Source organism: Nilaparvata lugens, chromosome X (genome assembly GCF_014356525.2).
Source record: "Nilaparvata lugens isolate BPH chromosome X, ASM1435652v1, whole genome shotgun sequence".
Lineage (NCBI taxonomy): Eukaryota > Metazoa > Arthropoda > Insecta > Hemiptera > Delphacidae > Nilaparvata > Nilaparvata lugens.
The window spans coordinates 37,613,109-37,633,911 of NC_052518.1; the positions used below are offsets into that span (position 1 = coordinate 37,613,109).

General features: G+C 34.6%; 1 protein-coding gene across 1 annotated transcript in view; it reads right to left on the minus strand.

Annotated features, from left to right (window-relative positions):
• The window catches only part of LOC120354999 (dynein heavy chain 7, axonemal-like), a 714,404-nt gene that overhangs the window by 490,918 nt on the left and 202,683 nt on the right, over positions 1-20,803 (minus strand). The window contains exons 12-13 of the mRNA XM_039443223.1: positions 14,111-14,277; positions 13,581-13,764 (exon numbers count right to left, since the gene is read on the minus strand). Of these exons, the coding sequence (XP_039299157.1) occupies positions 13,581-13,764; positions 14,111-14,277 (351 nt within the window). The remainder of the gene's footprint in view (positions 1-13,580; positions 13,765-14,110; positions 14,278-20,803) is intronic.

Sequence of the window (20,803 nt, forward strand, 5' to 3'; positions counted from 1 at the left end):
GCATAACTAATTTCCCTAATCGTACTAGCTGACAATATTATGTTTATGAATGATTGATTCAGGCAAACCTTTTATCCTGTCAATCAATCCACTAGCCTGGTGATGATGTTGGCACCGTGCATGATGACATTGCACTACATCATGGCATCGACTACTAGATTGTTTGTATCTTTTCCTCTTTGATTCAATGTTATGCATATTGCTTGTAGAATAATAAAATAGCTCTTCCACCTACACTGGCTCAACAACAAATGATGAGAATTGATACATGCTAGTTGGTGTTGCTGCTATACAAGCTTGGATCAATATACTTAGTGAGACAATTACGATATTTACCAGAATCAGGTTTACACTCAGTGAAAATTGGAATAAAACTATGATTTCCGCTTTGTCATACATCAGAACATAGATTTCTGAACAACTTGAATGTCATATCAGTTTCAACGAAATCTCTATACACTAACTTCAAATTATGCATATACATCTCAAATATAATGAGCATGTTCGCATTATCTCTAATATGATATTTTGAAATTGCACCATAGCTTCGAATCAAATACACACAATCTATGTTTTTATTCAAATATTATCAGCGAATGATTGTCAACATCATTCGCTTGCAGTATACTTTCAATATTGTCAGATTTATAATATTTCACATAATTGAGTTTTGAAAAAACAATATCCAATAACTCATACTTTTCCTGATACAGAGACTTACTGAACAAGTAAAAGTTTTTGAATTTTAATCAATTCTTATCAAATATCAAATTCACCAGTACATTTGTCTCTCAACAATTTGGTGCACCACAAATTAGAATTCTAGCTGAACTTGGTAAAAACTTACTATGATTTTTTCTATCTAGACAATTTCTGCCTGCTTTTTCTGAATCTATAATTAGATTATCGAAGTTAACTATTGCTATTTATGCTGCTGCTGCCACCGACATAATAACTACTATTTATCAACTCTTGCTGCTGCTGCTGCGCTTGCTGCTTACATATACGCATCTACATGACAACTTTACTGGTTAATACTGCTAAGACTGATGTACTACAACTGGTTTGTGAATGAAGAAAACATAGACACGATGATCAGATATACACAGCTTTCATTAACACTACTAGTTACATAGATAATGATTGACAAGACAGTTGACAATAACTGACAGAGTTTTTGCAGCCAATTATTACAACAAATGTCATCTACTTGCAAAAGAATACAAATCAATAAACAATGTCTGTTGTCACATAATACAGTGTAGCGTTCCTCACACACACACATACACACACACTAATTGAGATTTGTATTTGTCATAATATTGTCTAAAATATAAATAAATATGTTTTCTTTATAATCATCATCATCATCATTAGCTAAATTAAACTTTGCTGATTCAATCTGTGAGTGAAGTATGTTTAGTGACATAGAAAATTGAGCATGAATACAAGTATCTACCACATCAAATCCACTACCGTTTTGAATTGCTTCTTTCAAAAATACATTGTTATAGGAGCATATACTTAAATGAAACTTATCATCATCATCATCATCATCATCATCATCATCATCATCATCATCATCATCATCATAATCATCATCATCATCATCATCACATTCGCTTGCTTGTGTTTTTTTGAATAAGTTTACTAAAAAGCATTTTTTGATATCAGTTATTCTTGTAATAACACGAGACGAATCTCACCATTCAGCAAAAAACATAACAGTAGGGCCGCCTCTGTTATTATGTTTCTATCATATCTGAATCAATATTATAATAGATTACTGGTGTTTGCTATTTCTTGCATGTAGTTTCTGTACAGGCAGAGTAATAATATCAGATTTATCTAACCAGCTTGACTTATTGAAACCTAACCATTTAACAAGACATTTATTCTTCAATTTTCGTATTATTTGTTCAACCAAATATGTATTTTGTTCAGACGGCGATAATTTCATTCTCATCAATTGTTCCCTATGGAATCATCCCTGTATGATTTCATTATTGAGATTGTGTAATACAAAGGTTGGCGGTTGTGTAGGATAAATGGCATGTATTATAAACAGTTCTGGTAACCAATTTATTCTGGAACTTTTACCAAAAACCTGACAAAACTTACTTATTCACACAACATCACCCAATGCAAACTTTGGACAATAAACTGTACGTGAATGCTCTGTATTCTTCTTCTCCAATTGTAACATGATCAACTGTTTTTCATGATGACGTGAAACACTGGTTGGTGTCATGCAAATTGAAGAATGAATAGTATTATTATATTGATCTACAATGTTTGGCAATATATTTATCCATTTTTGTGTGCCACTAGCAGTTAGTCATTCATACAAATTTTTTTTCAATGTTCCATTTAATCTTTCTACAAAAGCTGCCTTTATTTCAGAAAATTAATCATTAAATTATTAATTTGTTATCTATTGAATAGTTGTTCAACATCTTTATTATGAAATTCAAGACCTAAATCACTTTGTTTATTTTTTATACCTTTATTCAGGTGCAATATTTGTGATAATTTTTGTACAACTTCTTTTCCTGTTTTAGTTTTTAATGATTCAGCCAAAGCATAACATGAAAAGAAATTAATAGCAATCAACAAATAATGATAAACATTGTTTGCTTCAGCAAATTCTGGCATCTCTATTAGATCAATTTGAATGAGTCCATTTATTCCTTTTATTATATAATTATATCTGTTAAATTTCCTTAGTGCTGGATGATGTAATTCCTGTGCAATTTTCTGTTGCAAATTCATCATCATAAACTGGCTTCATTTGTTCTACTAGCCCACTGCTCACAGTGTGACTGTGTGTGCGTGTGTATGGGCGGTGTGTATGGGCGCATGTGAATGTTGTTTACATTCTTGCTACAGTTCAGTAGGCTCAACACCTGGCAACACCAATCTTCCTCCTTCTTCTTCTTCTTCTTCTTCTTCATCACACACTACCAACACTGGGCAGCTGCTGCTCGTGATAAGACACTGACCGGTTTCTCTACTCAGCAACTGGTTGTGATAACCCTATCTTCTCCCATGATTCTATACTCTCTCGCTGCTGCGGCTCCTTCAGGGTACTATCTCTTCTACTGGCTCAACTCTACTCTCGGTGCTGCCCCCACCACCGCCTCCATCATGTTCTTCTTCTTCTCTTCTTTTCTTCTTCTCTTTTCTATTGAATAATGTCCCCATGCTTTCCTTCTATCTCATTTGATTCAATATATCTCTTTGTGTCGAAGGGTGATAATGCAATTCTTGCACATCCTATCTGATGAATATCATGGGAATAACTATGTAATTGTGAAGAGTATTCATGTTATATTAATCTATCTGTTAGACATTTCATATACAAATCATACCTCAGTTTATTATCAATAACCATTCTTGGTACACCCTTAGCAGTATGTTCACTGAAACTTATTATTTCAGTAGAACTACTTGCTAAATCCTTACTACCACCACTACTACTACTACTACTACTACTGCTAGAACATATTGAAAAGAGTGAAGCTCCACCCATAATCCAATAAAAGCGGTAATTATGAATCCAGATAATTTCCAGATCTTTAAATGTACCTGGTACACCACGATTCAATTGACTATAACAACAATGCGTGGTGGAGTAAGCACTTGTATCAAAATGTTGGAGATTTTGTTTGATAACTGCATAGTTATCGTCTGATTTGATATGATATAGCAGCGGGTCTGTATTGCTCATGCATGATTTAACACAGTTTGGATCAAACATTTTCAAGAAAATGTTGTAGTGGAAATTGAACATTGTAAATCCAATCAAATCAAGAATAGGAAAACCAGCATAGATTGGACAATCTAATTTTATTTCTGTTTTACACATTTGTACACCAAAAATTTCATTGTCAAACACAATCCATCATTTACAACTTGGTTTTGGGATCAATTGTTCCAATTTTTTCTGACAAGTAATTAGTTTAAAATCTATTCGCTTCCTACAAGCTTCTAGAAGCTTACCGTACAGTGAATTAATTAAAAATTTTAATAGTTGACATTCAAATGTATTTTTAGCCTCTTTCCTAAGTTGTGCATTCAAATCAATAAATGGTTTAAGCCAGTATTACTATTGAAAAGCAATTACTCTATGTACAGCAGTCAATCTCATGTTCAAGCTTGAATAAAGTTTCAATTTTCTATAGTGGAGAACATAATGATCACAATTATGAAGTGTTGATAACAATCTCATCATCGCGCTAGTGTGAGCATCCGACACTTGTGCCAAACATCATTTTCTGCTTGATATGCCAAGAGAAGACTGACCGGCAGTTGATCTTTCAATGGTGCAAGTGGAAAGTCATTATGTAAAACATGTAAATTAACAGGATATGACAGATCTGCTTCGATTATATAGCCAGTTTCTGCTTTATCATCAATACTTGTGAAATCACCTCAAGCTGTAATTCCATCTTGTGATAAAGTTCTAAAATTCTATTGCAGGAGTTTGTATGCAATCATTGAATGTGAGTATAAGCTTGTACAATCAAGATACAACAAAAAACTAGTTTCAATAGCTGGGCTATAACTACGGCCCATGAATTGATTGTTAGCTTTACTGTGCAACAGAGGGGAATGACTGACATGCTGCCGCATAAACCAGTTTCTATAAGCAGGTTCATATCAGCATTGCTGATTAATTCCAAGCATACTTTTGTCAAAAATAACATTGCATTGAACAAAAAATGTGGTAACTAAACAAAGTGAGATTTGTCAAGCTTGTAAATCAAGAAAAATACATTCCTAAAATTTTGAAAAATATCTGCCAGCAATAAACAGTCGGTGAGAAGGTAGAGATCATGATAGTCGCCTAACATTTCAATAAAGTCCTGCCATACTTTTAGTGCATGCTTGTAATCGCTTACTTGTAATGCTGTGTTATTAAGTCTACTGAAGAATGCCTCAATCGGTGGCAGTTGTTGTTCTTCGAATTTGTCTGCATCTGTTATATATTCATAGGGGTAGACACCCTTGCATAATAAAAGGTGTTGTTGGTGTTTTTTGTTGAATATGCTACACATTACTTCGAAATTTGTTTGAATGTTTTTTCTATCACTTGCAAGATTGGCGACAAGAGACTGTAGACTTGGGCCCAAAAATTGATAGCTATCATGAAATCTTACCTGATCTACTGTAATTGTGAGGATTTTTCCTGATGAGTTTGCAAAACAGTGAATTTTCTCCTGTCATCCTGCTAACTCCTTTACAATGAAATGACTGTCATATCCACGAAAATTGTGAAAAATACAGTTTAAGAACTTTGGCGCTTTTGCATTTTAATTACAAGACTTATGCGTTGCACTGAGATACATCCCAGTCATATGCAAATGATGTCTGCATCGAATATTGTTGACTTTGAATTCATTGTTGCACAAAAAACAGTTTTTACTATTGTTAAAATCCAATAATTGTTGCTCATTTAGTTCAATCATCAGCACTTCACGTTGCATATCAAAAGAACAGTTTTGACCTATAGCTATGATTTTATCTAGAAATTTTTCAATAATTTTATCGCCAACACTTGTAGCTCTATAGAGGCGTGGACCATAAAATATTTCACCTAATCCATCTAAAATAATAAATGAGTAACCACAAGCAACATGTTTGTGTATTTTCCTTGTAAAACTATTTCTTATATCACCATCCACATCATCATCATCATCATCATCATTTGTTGGTACAATAAAACTTTGAAACAAAATGGACAAATAAACACTTGTCCATTATGTGATGACAAGTGGTGGCTCAGTAGTCGTGACAAACCATTATACCCTTGACGTGTGTTTATCAGAACATAGTGCCATTTTTTCGGTGTTGTATCATTTGACAAAAGTAAAAGATTTATTTTCAGTTCATGTTGCTTTTAAATTGAACAACAGTACAGGATAAACTTTCTCTTACTATAATCATAAGTAATCACTGTGTTGGATATGTTCATATTTTGTAATTCAAATTTGTAATGTCATGCACTGTGATAGGGAACTTTATACTGGTCAAATTTGGTGTATTATCAAATTCTTCAAGATAATCAAAAGTCATACTACTATGTCTAAAATTAAAATAACTAAGTACACTACATAGAAAACATTTGCTATCATTTTTGTTTTGTACATTTATAATTGCTTTCTCTGCTTTTATAAAAGAAGGTGTTTCAATATATGTGCTATTACTGCCAGTTAAAGGATCATAAGGAATAATATCCAAATCAAGGGAAATAGTTGTAACAACTTTCCATCCACCACCATATCCTATAAATTTGTCAAGTGTCAATTCAATCTTTCCCATAGCTTTTATATAGCCGCCTGTTGTCTGGCAGTTTGTTTTCTCACATAGTGATAGCTATCGCAATTATTATATGCATATGCAGTGCAAAATTAATGACACTCTCTCTCTCTCTCAGCTGTTACTTTGGCAGATGTTGATTTCGTTTCAGCTGTTGATTCTTGCTGTGGAAATTTGCAAGGTTCAAACATCTTAGCTGTTATTTTTCCTCAATGGTGGACCTGTTAAAACGGATCAAACAGCTGTACTAAATTTTACATACAACATATGCATCAAAACAGATATACTTTCTTGTAACTCTTGCCTTCTATATGCATCCAGTGGATAATATATAATTACAAAAATCTGCTCTTCTGTCAGTATCAGTTTTTGCACAACCGTCGCTGGATTGTCACTGCTACAAGCATGGATCATACATCTTCAAGCAACAGCCCTGCTCCAATCTCCGAAAACAATGTAAGTTTTCCATTCACACACTCACTTATACAAATCTTGCTACTACTGAATATAAATTACTTTCTCCTAGATTACTTTTCTTCTTCTCTTTCTTCTCTACTCATTGCTCTTGTTTTTACAAATTCACAATTTGCCAATGTTTGAATATGTAAACAATTGGTATTGATTGATCGATATTTCTGCCCACATATATATGACATCCACTGCAAATAAGACCAAATCCACTCAAATTTGAAAAATCAATTCCATAATAAAAACCGTCAGTAGCTGACTGTTTGAAATTTTTTGGCAAACAATCCATTTTCATAAATAAATTTTCACATTTGTATTGCAATTCATAATCTGGGTTTTTTGATAAGTTGATGTTGTTCTAATATTCCCAACAAGAAAATGTTTTATGAAGCCACATCTCAGTGACCATTTTTTATGCTCAAAAATAGCATAATCATTGTCTTCCAAATTCTCCAAAACTACTTGGCAAGAAACGCATTTTGTTCTATCGTACACTTTAAAAAAAAGAAACCTGCTTCAGCCAGATGATTTGGTTTTGGATACTGTTGCGGCCAAATGTTTATATTATCATTAAACAATGAGTGAAGCCTATCTATTTCTTTAAAGTAGTTTACCGGTTTTTTCTCCACTGTTTCATCATCATCATCATCATTGTATGAACAATCGCTTTCTTGCTCATGTTAACATTTTAGTCAGCAATTGAAAAAAGAAAAATATTATGCTGCTGCTGCTACAACAGTCTACATTGTGATTGGTATGGATAACAGTTTTCTCTGTTTTTCAGACTGTATGGAGGCTGTAAACACTCAAGAACTATAGACTGAGGATGGGGTGATGGCAATGTTGGAAAGTGAGTTGCAGTCTGCTGCAGCTTCACCTGTGTCACTATTCGAGTAGGATGGATCAATTATCCTCTATATCAGCAAGGATGAGACTGCATTCCAGCCAGGCCAACTGCTCCCTTCCACATCAAGCCCAGTGACACCATTTCCTCCAACAACCACAACGCTTCCCCCAGCCACACCTCATCCAACAGCATTCCCCCCAGCCCCACCTCGTCCGTCAGTGTTCCCCCCAGCCATTACCTCGTCCATCAGCATCTCTTCCATTGACATCTCGCCCTTGGCAGTGGCGAGCTGTTCCACCACACCCTGCAAGCTCAACTGCTCTCCCCCCACCGCTCAACTGTTATCATTGCCCAGTCCATCAATACTCATCCGCTTTCCCCCCGCCATTGGATCACCACAGCTCGCACCATTCACATGCCTTCCTGCAACCGCCAACACATCCGCCAGAACACCAGGCTATCATCAATTCAACTGATTACCTCCTGTCAAGGCAATTGATGCACGTGTTGTTGCAGCATTTTCACAACAGGAAGAATTAAATTTTGCAACTTTAGACAGGTTGTGCAACCAACCCCGTCATTGTACAATCCCACTTGAAGATTTTTCAGGAATATTGCAATATCCTGTTATAGGTGTGCAAATTGTGAGCTCCTATAATCAGGATTGTGTGATTATAAGAGTTGTGAATGAAGGACAACCGGGAAATGAGGACGACGAAATTGAAACCTCCCTGCCACAGAAATTTTCAGCAGTAATCACGTGTGCAAATATTGTCTTCTTCAATAATACTTGCTACAACCTTATTATGCATGTGAAACACTTTCCAGGTTGTCACTCTCTAGTTGAATTGTTACAGTGTCAGCTGTAACAATTTAACTCCAGAGTGGCATTTGTAAATTTTTGTAGTTTTTTTATCTGTGAATAAATATATATATATATATATATAATATATATATATATATAATATATATATATATATATATATATATATATATATATATATAAATATATCTTACATTGAATTATTCTGATAACTTTCCTATGCATGCGTTTCCAATTGTACACAACTGATGTATAATCATTGTTCTACTTGACTATTTATAGACAAAGGTTAATGACCTTACAGCAGACATGTTTGAACATGTTTGAGTCATGCAAGGATGCGCGCGCAGCAGTTGAGTCATACATGGATGCACGCAAACTTAGTTCAGCAGCAATGGCAGCAGCAGCAGGTCGAGAAATGAAACTGATTATTATATTTGTTACATTCATAATACACACAATTACTTTGATATTACTTTTATACTATACACTGAGTACTTATACATTACACAATATTAGAGTTGAAAATGTGTCAATATTTATAACTATATTAATAAAATATTCCTCCATTGAACCGAACAGACGATGTCAGTAGCAGCAGCACTGGCAATTTAAGCATAAAAGCTTATAATAATAATAATAGAGCACATATATTATCTTATATAAAACTATGTGTTCAATCAAATATGAATTAAAAAACAACAACATTTTTTGATGATGGACTAGACAGGTGGTATGCTTAAGATAATACCTAATTTTTTCAACAATTATACAGTATTGAACAGTTGTATAAACACAAACCCATCATCAGGTGATAGTATATAAAATTTTCTACTAATAACAACATTACAACTTTGTTATATATTTGATGAGGGTGGTGGTGGTGGTTAACTAAATTTTCTATTCAGGATTGATTCAACATTGCTATTGAAAGGATGGTAGCCAAAAAATCAATGCATCGTCATTGATGATGTGGCACTGGTATTTTATCAGAACTCAGCAGAATCGCCTAAACCACCCTCAATAAATAGTGCATGCCCTACCAATTGAATTGCATAACCCCCCCAACTATCGCTATTGTGTGCTGGGCATGAAGTTAGATAAAAAATTGAAGAGGGATGATAAAGGAATGTAAAGCATGTAGAGTGCACAATATAACAAGAACAGCATAGTGATAACAAGTCACGAGCGGAGGCCGATCGCTACTTGGTTGACACTGCATGGGCTGTTTTCAAAAATCCAAATACTGGTTCATCTGAAAAGGAAGCGCCGACGATGGGCAACAGAAGATTGATGAAGAAGGGAGCAGCAGCAGCAACTCGACAGAATTTTGAGAAATTGGTATTTTTAGAGCCAAGAAGACCTCTTGCTCCGTGACATTGAAGAAGTAGAAGTCCTCATTGGGATGAAAATCAGGCAAAGAGTCAAAGTGAGCATGAGCTTGGTCCAAACTTACAGGGATGTCAGTGAATAAGTCATTGAGATCATCCAGTGAGTGAGCAACAGTCGGTACCTGCCTCTCCTTGCCAGCCCCAATCTCCCTCAGAGCATGCCAAAGAGATGAAGTTGATGATCGCTTTGGGGAGATCAAGTTACAATAGAATGTAGCTTTCGCATTTCTAGTTGTCTGCATAGCAGACAGGAGAGATACAAAAGATTAGTTTTGTTTTGAAGGGTTCTCAAATGATCCAGATATTAGTGGAACAACAGACATAAGAGTAGCAGTTGCTGATGAATTTAATAAATATTTTTCTTCAATTAGAGATGTTCTGGCAAATACAATCAGAGAAAGAATATGCGATCCAAAAGTGAATTCAGAGTGAATTCAGAAAGTATTCAGAGCTATGTATGTAATTCTCAATTCATCCTGCATCCTGTAACCGATCACAATGTAGCACAGATTGCAAATGAATTAAGGGGTGGCTCAGCTCCAGGACATGATAATATATCTGCTGATTTTCTGAAGGATAATATAAGTCTATTCATTGTTCCCTTGAGACACATTTTCAATTTGAGTCTCAAGACTGGTGTTTTTCCTCATGTTTTCAAAGTAGCAAAGGTTTTCTGACTATACAAGGGAGGTAATAAATCTGAATTGTGCAACTTCAGACCAATCTCTTTGCTCAGTGTATTCTCAAAAGTGTTGAAAAGTAGTCAAAAACCAGCTTACCAAATTCCTAACAGAGAAGGAAATTTTGTCAGATAGACAGTTTGGATTTAGAATGGATAGGAATGTGTCAGATGCCTTTTTACTTTCCTTGCCCTATTACCATAGGTAAGGAAAGTATTGCTTTCCAAAAAAAATTAAGGTACCCTAATTTCAAGTTTTCTATACGTTTCAAGGTCCCCTGAGTCCAAAAACATGATTTTTGGGTGTTGGTCTGTGTGTGTGTATGTGTGTGTGAGTGTGTGTGTGTGTGTGTGTGTGTGTGTGTGTGTGTGTGTGTGTGTGTGTGTGTGTGTGTGTGTGTGTGTGTGTGTATGTGTGTGTGTGTATTTCTGTGAACATGATAACTCCATTCCTAATTAACCGATCGACTTGAAATTTCAAACTTAAGGTCCTTATACCATGAGGATCCGACAATAAGAAATTCAATAAAATTCAATTCAAGATGGCGGAATAAATGGTGGATAATTACTAAAAAACCATGTTTTTCTCAAAAATGGCTCTAACGATTTTCTTCAAATTTATATCATGGATAGCTATTTTCAAGCCCTATCAACTGACATGAGTCTCATTTTTGGGAAAATTGCAAGAGCTCCGTAATATTCTTGAGAAAAATGGCAAATAATTACTAAAAAACCATGTTTTTCATAATTTTCTCAAAAGTTACTTGACCGTTTTTTTCAAATTCATACCCTGTATAGTTATTTATCAGCTCTATCAACTTGCATGAGTCTTTTTCCTGGGAAACTAATGGGGGGTCCACCCCATCCTTGAGAAATGAACTCTGTAACCTCCTTCTAGTGCATGAGGTAGGTAGGTAAAGCAGTTTATAAGAAGAACACAGTCATAGTCTAGATATTTCATCTGTAGAACAGCTGTTTTGACGACTTTTGAAAAAATCATCAAATTTCACAATTCACACAAAGGAAAAAGTACTCTGAAAACAATTATATATACACATATAAAGTAGTCTGATCGTAGTTGCAAATATTTTACCACCAATTGTCATCATGTTATTCCCCTAAATTATTCTCGTCTAAGAATGAGGCTTACAGTTCAATGAGCAAGGAAGGTTGTGTGAGTGTACCATATCAGATTTTTTAGGTTGAATGAGGAGATCAATATGAGCTTTGAATGTAACCAGCGAAGCTTACTAATTTTCATGGACCTTGCTAAGGCATTTGACACGGTTGATAGGACAATGTTGCTCAGGAAATCAATTGTATTCATATGGAATTTGCTATGAGTCACATGAATGGTTCAAGTCATACCTCAGCAATAGGCAACAGTTTATTCAAGTCGATGATGTGCATAGTAGCCTAGAAACAATCAGGTATGGAGGCCTTTCCTTTTTTTGTTGTACATGAATGATCTGTCGAGAGTATGATTACAAGTTAGCCTGTATATGTTTGCTGATGACACTGCATTGTTGCTGTCAGGTAGAAATGATGTTGAAGAGGTCTACAATAAGGCTCGTAGTGACCTTGAGAGATTAAAGGATTGGTTTGCTAAAAATATATTGACCCTCAATATTGCTGAAACAAAATTTATGGACTCAAAATTAAGGAATAGGACAGATAATGGCTTAAATGGTAGTGAATTAGATTGTTGCAATATTCAACAGGGGGGGTTTCTGCAACTGTCCATTTATTGAAAAGGTTTGCACATATAAATATCTTGGAGTAATATTTGATGACAGAATGAATTGGTCCTCTCACATGTCATACATTAAAAGCAAAATTCATAAAGCAATATTTCTGTTCCATGGGCTTAATAATATACTTATCTACAGAAGCTCAGGAATGTAATTCCTATAATCTTGCATATGTACAGTCGATGTTGCAGTGAGGAATATATTGCATGGTGGGATGCTATAAAACTGTTCCTTAGCCTTTAAAAGTTTCTCGAAATTCTATATTTTAGGGTCGCATTGCAGAGAGGTTCCAGATGTCACACTAGAGAATTATATCAGGACTTGTTAGGCAGTTATTTGTGAGATCAGCCTCAATTCACATGCACTCCCACCATAACCAAATTTTTATCAATACAATAGATCATAGATATACCACAAGAACATCACACATAAACCTTATACAGACTTCAACATCTAATAAAACATATTCAACAACTAATATTCACTACCCGATACTTAGAAACATACCTGACTATCTCAAAACATTTCAAAATTACATATTACGCCAATATAAGCAACTTGTTGAAAAGTGGTTGATTATAAGTGACCAAGAGGAGTCTGAATGCGTGCTTCTCTCTGTATATAAGTAGGGAATGTAAAACTTGGTAATCTTGTCTGTGGTCCTTCAGATTCCAAGTCCCATAGTGCTTATTTTCTGTAGCCAGTGTAGTTTACTGTTATGATATTGAATGTGTTTGATTAGATCGTCCATCGTCATCACCATTACTCATTATAGGTATTGAAAAAATTCTTCATAATTTAGTATTTAGTTGCATTGCTATAGTGTATCTATCTTTTTAGTTTTACAATTTTTTTAGTCATTAATTATAACTGGCTGTTTCTGCAGCCAATTATTTGTCTTGTTCTCTATAATATGAACATTTTTTTATATCATATTTTTAATCAAATTTAGTTTAGTAGAATATTGGTCCTCTTGGATTAAGTTCATCGATTTTAAATTCAGTGGCCCTCACAAACACAGGCTTAAGCCCATATGTGAGTCTCTCACAACGTAGGGCTATATATAAATGTACTGTAACTGTGCTGTATTATTTTCAAATTGTGAGAATAAATTGATTTGATTTTAATTGAATTCATTCATCATTCATTCATACAATTTATACACATCAAATGAAAGAAGGGTTCATCAACAAATACTTTACAATATCCCAGAAAATTTTACCAATTTCAAAATGAAAAATATTCCAATTTCAATCACTCATATGTCAAATCATAGGTTTGGAATGTTTTGATAACTCACCCTGTATCCTATGTTGAGAAACGATGTGAATATTCTAATAATGCTTTCATCTGATAACATATTTACTGAGAACAAATGAAAATGTCTGAGAAATCGTGGCGACACCGGTTTAGATGCTGTCCCTACAGCAGCTAAAAGTAGGATGTCTTCCAACTGTATCTCACTCAAGTCTTCCAAATCGTACCTTTTTATGAGAGAGCAAATATACAAAAATGAATACTCAAATGTACAAAATGAATAATCACAAGAAACTTTCCAATAATGGAAAATGGATGTCCATATTACAATGGCTCATTCATGCCTAATAAATTCCAAGTATGGAAAACAAGTAACAATAGACTTGAAAAAGGATTCAAGAGAAAATATACCAATAATTTCACAGGCAATATTGATCTATTCTCCATCTTGTGACAAGAATGAAAATAGAAGACATTTTCAAAATTAATTTCAAATCTGATACACACATAGTTAATGTTATTGGTGAATATGTTTTGATGGAGATTGAACTAGCTAGTTAAGAAGAATCTCACCAGAATCCATGGTCGAAAAACTGTCGCAATAATTCTATTGGTGGCTGAGCACCAAAATCCTCTTTCATTGGCATGTGAAGATCATCAATGAATATAACACAGGTACGTCCAACCGGTGGACCCTGAATTCCTTGCTTTCTCTTCACCAGTTTGGACAGTAGAACTTGCTGGAAAAAAATGAATTATTAATTTCTCCTAAAGTTTATAATTCGAAATAAAATAATTACAACCTATTTTATATTAAGCTTCAGGGTGAGAAGTCCGAGAACGGCTCATATCTCATACACTACCTTCGTGTAGTGTAATTTGACAGTGGATGTGATTGGGGATCCTACCACAGAGAAACAATAGCATAAGTAGATATCTCATGGTATAGGGCATCTATGTCACAAATTTTACTGTTATCTCAAGCTGATAGTCCACGTATTTTTTTCCCATGAAGCTGTGTGATGCTGGTAGTATCTCATATTGTGCCGTTCATACACTCTTACCCCACCAAAACATTGAAAATTGACAATATTTGACAGTTATCGATAGTAATCGACAATAATTGGCTTGTGTTTAGAGTAAAAGTTGCGACAAAATTCCTATATCATGGGACATCTTATGCTATTGTTATCTATGATCCTACAAAAATTGAGAATAGTACTTCACTATAACTTCAAAAATCTGGTCCGCCATATTAAATGCATTTTTGTTTTTCTAATAAGGAAGGTGGTCATGCTATACATGATTTTGATACATAATTTCAAGAAAAAATGAATGGTGGAAACTGCATATTTCATTGTTTTTTTTTTCATTTCATTTTTCATCCCACTGACCTCCTATGAAAGGAGTATGAGGATTTTGTCAATTATGGTCAACGATTATAGTCAACTTCTATAATCGAGATACCAGTGAAGTGATTCTTTGAAAGTTCAGAGAAGTAAGAGGAAAAACCATCTGACCGCCAACACAATCAACAAGAACCTTACACCCAGTAGAGTTTATGTGGATAAACATTTGTTACAGGAAAACAAACAATTCCTCTCCAAGCTAAAAAAAAAGTGTCAGGAGATCGGATATGCTTTTGTATGGTGCCAGGATGGAAAGTTTTTTGTTAGAAAAGCTGAGGGGGATAGAGTGATGAAGGTGAATACACTTGGTGACATTCAGAAACTAAAGTGATGAACTTTAGAACTACTAAACCGAGTCCTTTAAAGGTATTTGCTTCTCTATGCAATGAAATTTCAGAGATACTGGGAGAGTGAGATTCTTGTTTCAAATACATTCAGTAGGATGCATTTGCAGATTTTGCATCGTTATTTCACGACTTTACCCCCCTCCCCCTCACCACCCACCCATCCTGTGTACCCCCCACCACCCCTGCTCCTGCCGCACCACCCCCGCCAATCCTACGCTCATTAACAGGAGAAGAACCTCTCTCTATTCCTCCCCCGCCCCTTGAAATGAACCCCTCACACGCTCACTCTCTCTCTCTCTCTCTTTCTCTCCCTGTCTCTCTCTCTGCTATGCTCTATTTCATTTATAGATATTCACGGTCTATTTGATGATTTATAGCAGAGAGAGAGAGAGAGATTCTACTACTGCCAGATTTAAGTGAAACGAACATTGTACTGTCAGATCTATCTGAAACATCTTTGTCCAGCTGTCAGATTTATGTGAAACGAAAATCTCATCTTACCGACAGATTTAACTGAAACATCTTCGTCTAAGACACAGATTTAAGTGGAACTCTAACTCTCAGATTTTTACCAAACCTCTATTTGTTAATTGCCTGCTTTCCATCCATCAGTTCAATTCTAGATGTACTTGACAATGCTGCCAAGTACATTTAGAATTGTGGGTTGTAAAGACAGCAGACATTATATTTATAATGTTTCCTCAATCATAACTAATATATATATATATATATATATATATAAATAGAATGGACTAGCATATCCAAATATATACATACACATTAGTTTTGAATTGGACATATATCACTGAGGGATACTCTCTACAGAGTGATCTATGTTCTTTTACATTTTTATCAGCAATGACATATGAGCATTTCCAGAGATCATTGGAATTATTTACAATAGCCAATGATTCATCATTATTTGGACAACTATAATGCAAATGTCCAGTTTCTAGTATATCAAGTAATTCAAAAGTTTCAGATAAAATTAGAAAAGGGGAGATTTTCTGTTTTTGTTGGAACATCACCTGTTGGAAATTTGATATTCTTTGCAATTGGATCAAATTCATTGAATGAAATTGATATCAAGAGATGAGATAGTTTCTTGAACTTTGAAAAGCCATAACAATCAACCATATTTTTCAGTTGAGTCTATGTACAGGTGAAACGTGATAAGAAACTATTTGAATGAACTTGTATCTGCACACTATACTACACACTTCTATTGATATAATTGAGCTTCAACGCATGTGAGATCTTCACAGCACAACTAACAAAGCATTACTGAACGATTGAACCAAGACATTGCAGGCACAATCGAAATGAAAACAATCGAGTATACACTAGAAATTTATTTACACAATTCACTACAATTGTTCAACACTTCCTCTTCAATTTTTATTAGTTTAGTCACAGACAGTTTATGTGGTCGATAATAGCAAAGATAATCATGTATATCGTTCAAATTAACTGTGTTTAAGAAAATGTCTTTTAGTTGTTTCAACAGATGATGATTTTGATGAGTTGAATGTTTAATTGCAATTTCACATGCATCATACCAATCAAGACACTGTTCTAACCTCATTTCCAATTCACTATCAGCTTGCATCCACTTGCACGGGTTCATGATTGGCAAATGAATAAACTATACATATGTCAGTACTAATATGGAGAAATTAAATGGGTTTCGTCCATTTCCGCCAATGCAGCATAAACGGGCGGTATGATATCTCAGTGCTTGCATACAATGAACACATTGAATTTCTTGTCAGTTATAGAAAAAGCCATATCGTGCAAAGTTTTTCTTTTCTGCATTTGGAAAGAATTCACATTTTTTCATGCTAAGCATTCTATTGTTTTCACACATGAAATTTGGAGAAAAGTCCATATTTTTCATTATCAATGAATTATAATGAAGTGCAGAGTGGAGGGGACATCTTCCCCTTGGATTGCATTTATGAATTTTCCAGGCGTTATAACACCATGAAATAGTGAAGTAGTTAAAATTTGGTCTCTTAATTCCATCCAGTAAACAACATAGGTTTTTGTGTAACCTTTTAAGAAACTTTGCTTTCTCTGTACCTTCCATGTAGATTCTATTATATCCTTCAAGATAAGAAAAATTAATAATTTGTCTGTATAAATAGAATTCCCCTCTTCACAGCGTATTTTGTGATAATTGTTCTCTGCCAATGTTGCTTCCTTACACAATTCAGCACTCAATTCCAACTTTGCAAATGGCAACTTGAAATTCAACACAACGAAGCTATTTACTTGATTAATGATAGAAATTTCTTTCACGATAATTTGATTGAAATAACCCTTGTACCAATGCATGTCAACTGTTGCAAATTTTTACAGGAGAGAGTTTCTTCCTCCTGTTTCATGATGTCCTTGTCCCTCGTCCTCTGTTCTCCTCATCCTCCTCCTCCTGTGGCTTAGGTGTAATACATCTTAAGTGATAGTAGGAGAAGTCTTCTTTGGCATCAAGATCACACTGTATCCCCAAAGACCGCGTTTTCTTCTCAGAATTAGAAGACATTATAGGTGTACTACATCTTGAGTCATGGTAGATGCTGTCTTCCTCAGCATCAAGATCACACTGTATCCCAATAGAGCGCGTTTTCTTTTCAGAATACAAAGACATTGTAGATGTTAACCGATCAAAGCTAAAACCTCAAATGAGTAAAATTTGAAAAATGCAATACCTATATAGATTGCACTCTATCAAGAAATAACTGAACTTCCCTCACCATGGAAGTAAGAGGAGTGTACTCCATGATACGATCACTGATTAAAATGCAATAAGCGGAAGTATTAGCAGGGACAGCTTCCTTAAATTCCATATCTATTCTAATATCTGTGGAGGATTTCGAATGAGGAGATTGATGTGAACAGTCAATTACAATCAGGCATGTTTTATTACAAAATGTGTTAAAATCAATCTCTGTTCCAAGCTTACTATTGATACTATGGTTATAGTATGCGGGTGCAAAATCCAAAAACATGCAGTACAATAATTCTTGTTTACCAAGGAGGTTTTCATAAGGAAAATAGTCAGAGTTCAAGTAGACCTTCGCATTCTGAAGATTACAACTATCAAAGTCCAAGATTGATTTATTAATTTTATTCTTACAATCTGTCTGAAATGCTAAAACAACATACTTTGGTGTGTCAATATGGGATGCAGTTTCTACTGCCCAAGAATGAACAATGCTATTTTGTGAATTTGGTAATTCTGAAATCTCCCAATGACGAAAGCTCAGCATCAGTGGTATATCAGCATCAAACAATCTCAAAAATTTCAACCTCACATGATCTTCTGAAGTAATATAGGGAATTCTTCATTGAAGCTTCATTATTTCTACATTAACGTTTGTTGCTTCTGTAGACTCGATGCAATTGAGATCCGTTGGCAATCTTAATAATACAAGTTCTTCTTTCAAGTTTAAAATTATTCTTTAAAAGTCTTCAAAAAATGGTAAAACTAATTCAAGAGGTACACAGAATGTAAACTTATTATCTTTTAGTGTATATCCTGCTCTGTCAAACCCAGCCAAGTGATATGTGTTTTTATCAAACATATTTTCCACTAGTATAGCTTTGATTGTTGATGTTTATCCAATTAGTCTTGATTTAGAAATGTGTTGTCCAGCCAACTCATATCGGATTTCATCAAAGAGATTACCAATGAGGTTACTGGATAATATTTACTCAGCTTCTACTGAGGGTTCAATTCCTTGAACTGAATATACTGTATGAGTATGGGACTGAAATTTAGTAATATCATTATAGAACTTGAGTTGAGATTCAACATCAAGAATTTCACTAATTGCCAATCTACTATAAATCCCAACTTTTCCAATATTCTCACACTTTTTGGTGATATAGCACGTAGATTTTTATGTGTTGACTCTATCACATTTGAGTCTCAAATGAGCTTCTGTGAGCGATTACTAGTGTGAGGTTTGAAAACGAGAAATCCCATTTCAAGTTCTTTGTTTTTCACGAATGTGAACTCCAATTTTGATTATATCTCCCTGGGAATCAATAAACAATCCTTCTTGATCGGTTACCTTCACATTGATGCTTTGAATTATTCGAGTATTCAAAGGCATATAGATTATTGGATTAGGAGTTTCATTTATTGAATATCCACTAGGCACTCTGGGTGGAAACTCATATATGATATGTTTCTGTTTGCCATTGGAGTAACTCCGACACACTATATTACACTCAACTACAATAGACTCAATATTTGTTATGCTAACTAAATGCTGAGAATAATGCCATTTATTCGGTTGTAATATAACATTATCAAAACCAAGCATTTTTCCTATTGAAGTAGATGATGTAAAGTCAATAGGCTTATCAGTACGAATATCAAGTTTCATAGTATTCATGTTAGCTCTTATATTAAGTTTCTTTCCATCACTATTCAATTTCATCTTTAAAGCTAATAAAATGTCATCAACTTCATACGCACCAGTATCAAGATCAATTAATTTATCACCATATTTGAAGCTAGAATTTTTACCCCTTATACCATTTGCAATGCTATTGTAAGTACAGAAATTATTCAATCCAATTTCCCATTCTTTATTTTTATCCAAATCAAGAATTTCTTGGAAATGTTCATAGAGGTCACTTGATCTAGATTTTAATGTAATAACAACCATTTGGTATGTTTTCGCCACAAATACTGGATTACAACTGGTTTGCAAAAAAGCATGAGGTACCCACAAATATCTGTATGTAATGGTTGCATGTACTCAACATTGTGAAAAATATTCACACCTGTTTCTCTTTTCCAACATTTATTCAATTCATCAGGTCCTTGTGAATTACCAATTGGATCAGAATAGTAAACATTTGATCCCCATTCCTAATAACCAACCCAGTGTGTGCCATGTCCAGATTGACTGTCTAAATTAACAATACAATTCTCATTTTTTAGAATTTCATTAGGTAATGTATCTATCATGTATACACCTCGTAGGGGAATTTGTAATAATTTACACTATTTTATTGGATTGTGATTAGACAATTCACCATCGATATTCATTTTTTCATCTTCTTTGTCTTTCTATGTTTTTTAACTCCTTTTTCACTTCTTCCTGTGGGAATAAACTGACACCATATGATGAGTGGGAGGAGGGGTTGGGGGGAATCAAAATATGACCACCACTCGAGATTGGAGAGTATGGTTTCAAATAGTAACCTCTACCTGCAATATGCTGTTTCAACTGAGCAATAGCTTTTTTCCTTAGCGAGGCGCTATGAGTTTTCCTAACACTTGTGCTCTTCTTCATCTTTCTCAAACCACCTCCAAACACTGTTTTAGCTTTTATCACGTTTGTTACAAGATAACTGAGTGCTTTTTCACTAGGAGATGTTTTTCGATTTTTGAATATCTCCCATGCAGCATTTGCAAGAGCTCTGTCAGCAATTGCCTGCAATTTATTATCACTATTTCGAGTGTATGCTATATCATGTACCTTACAGGCTCT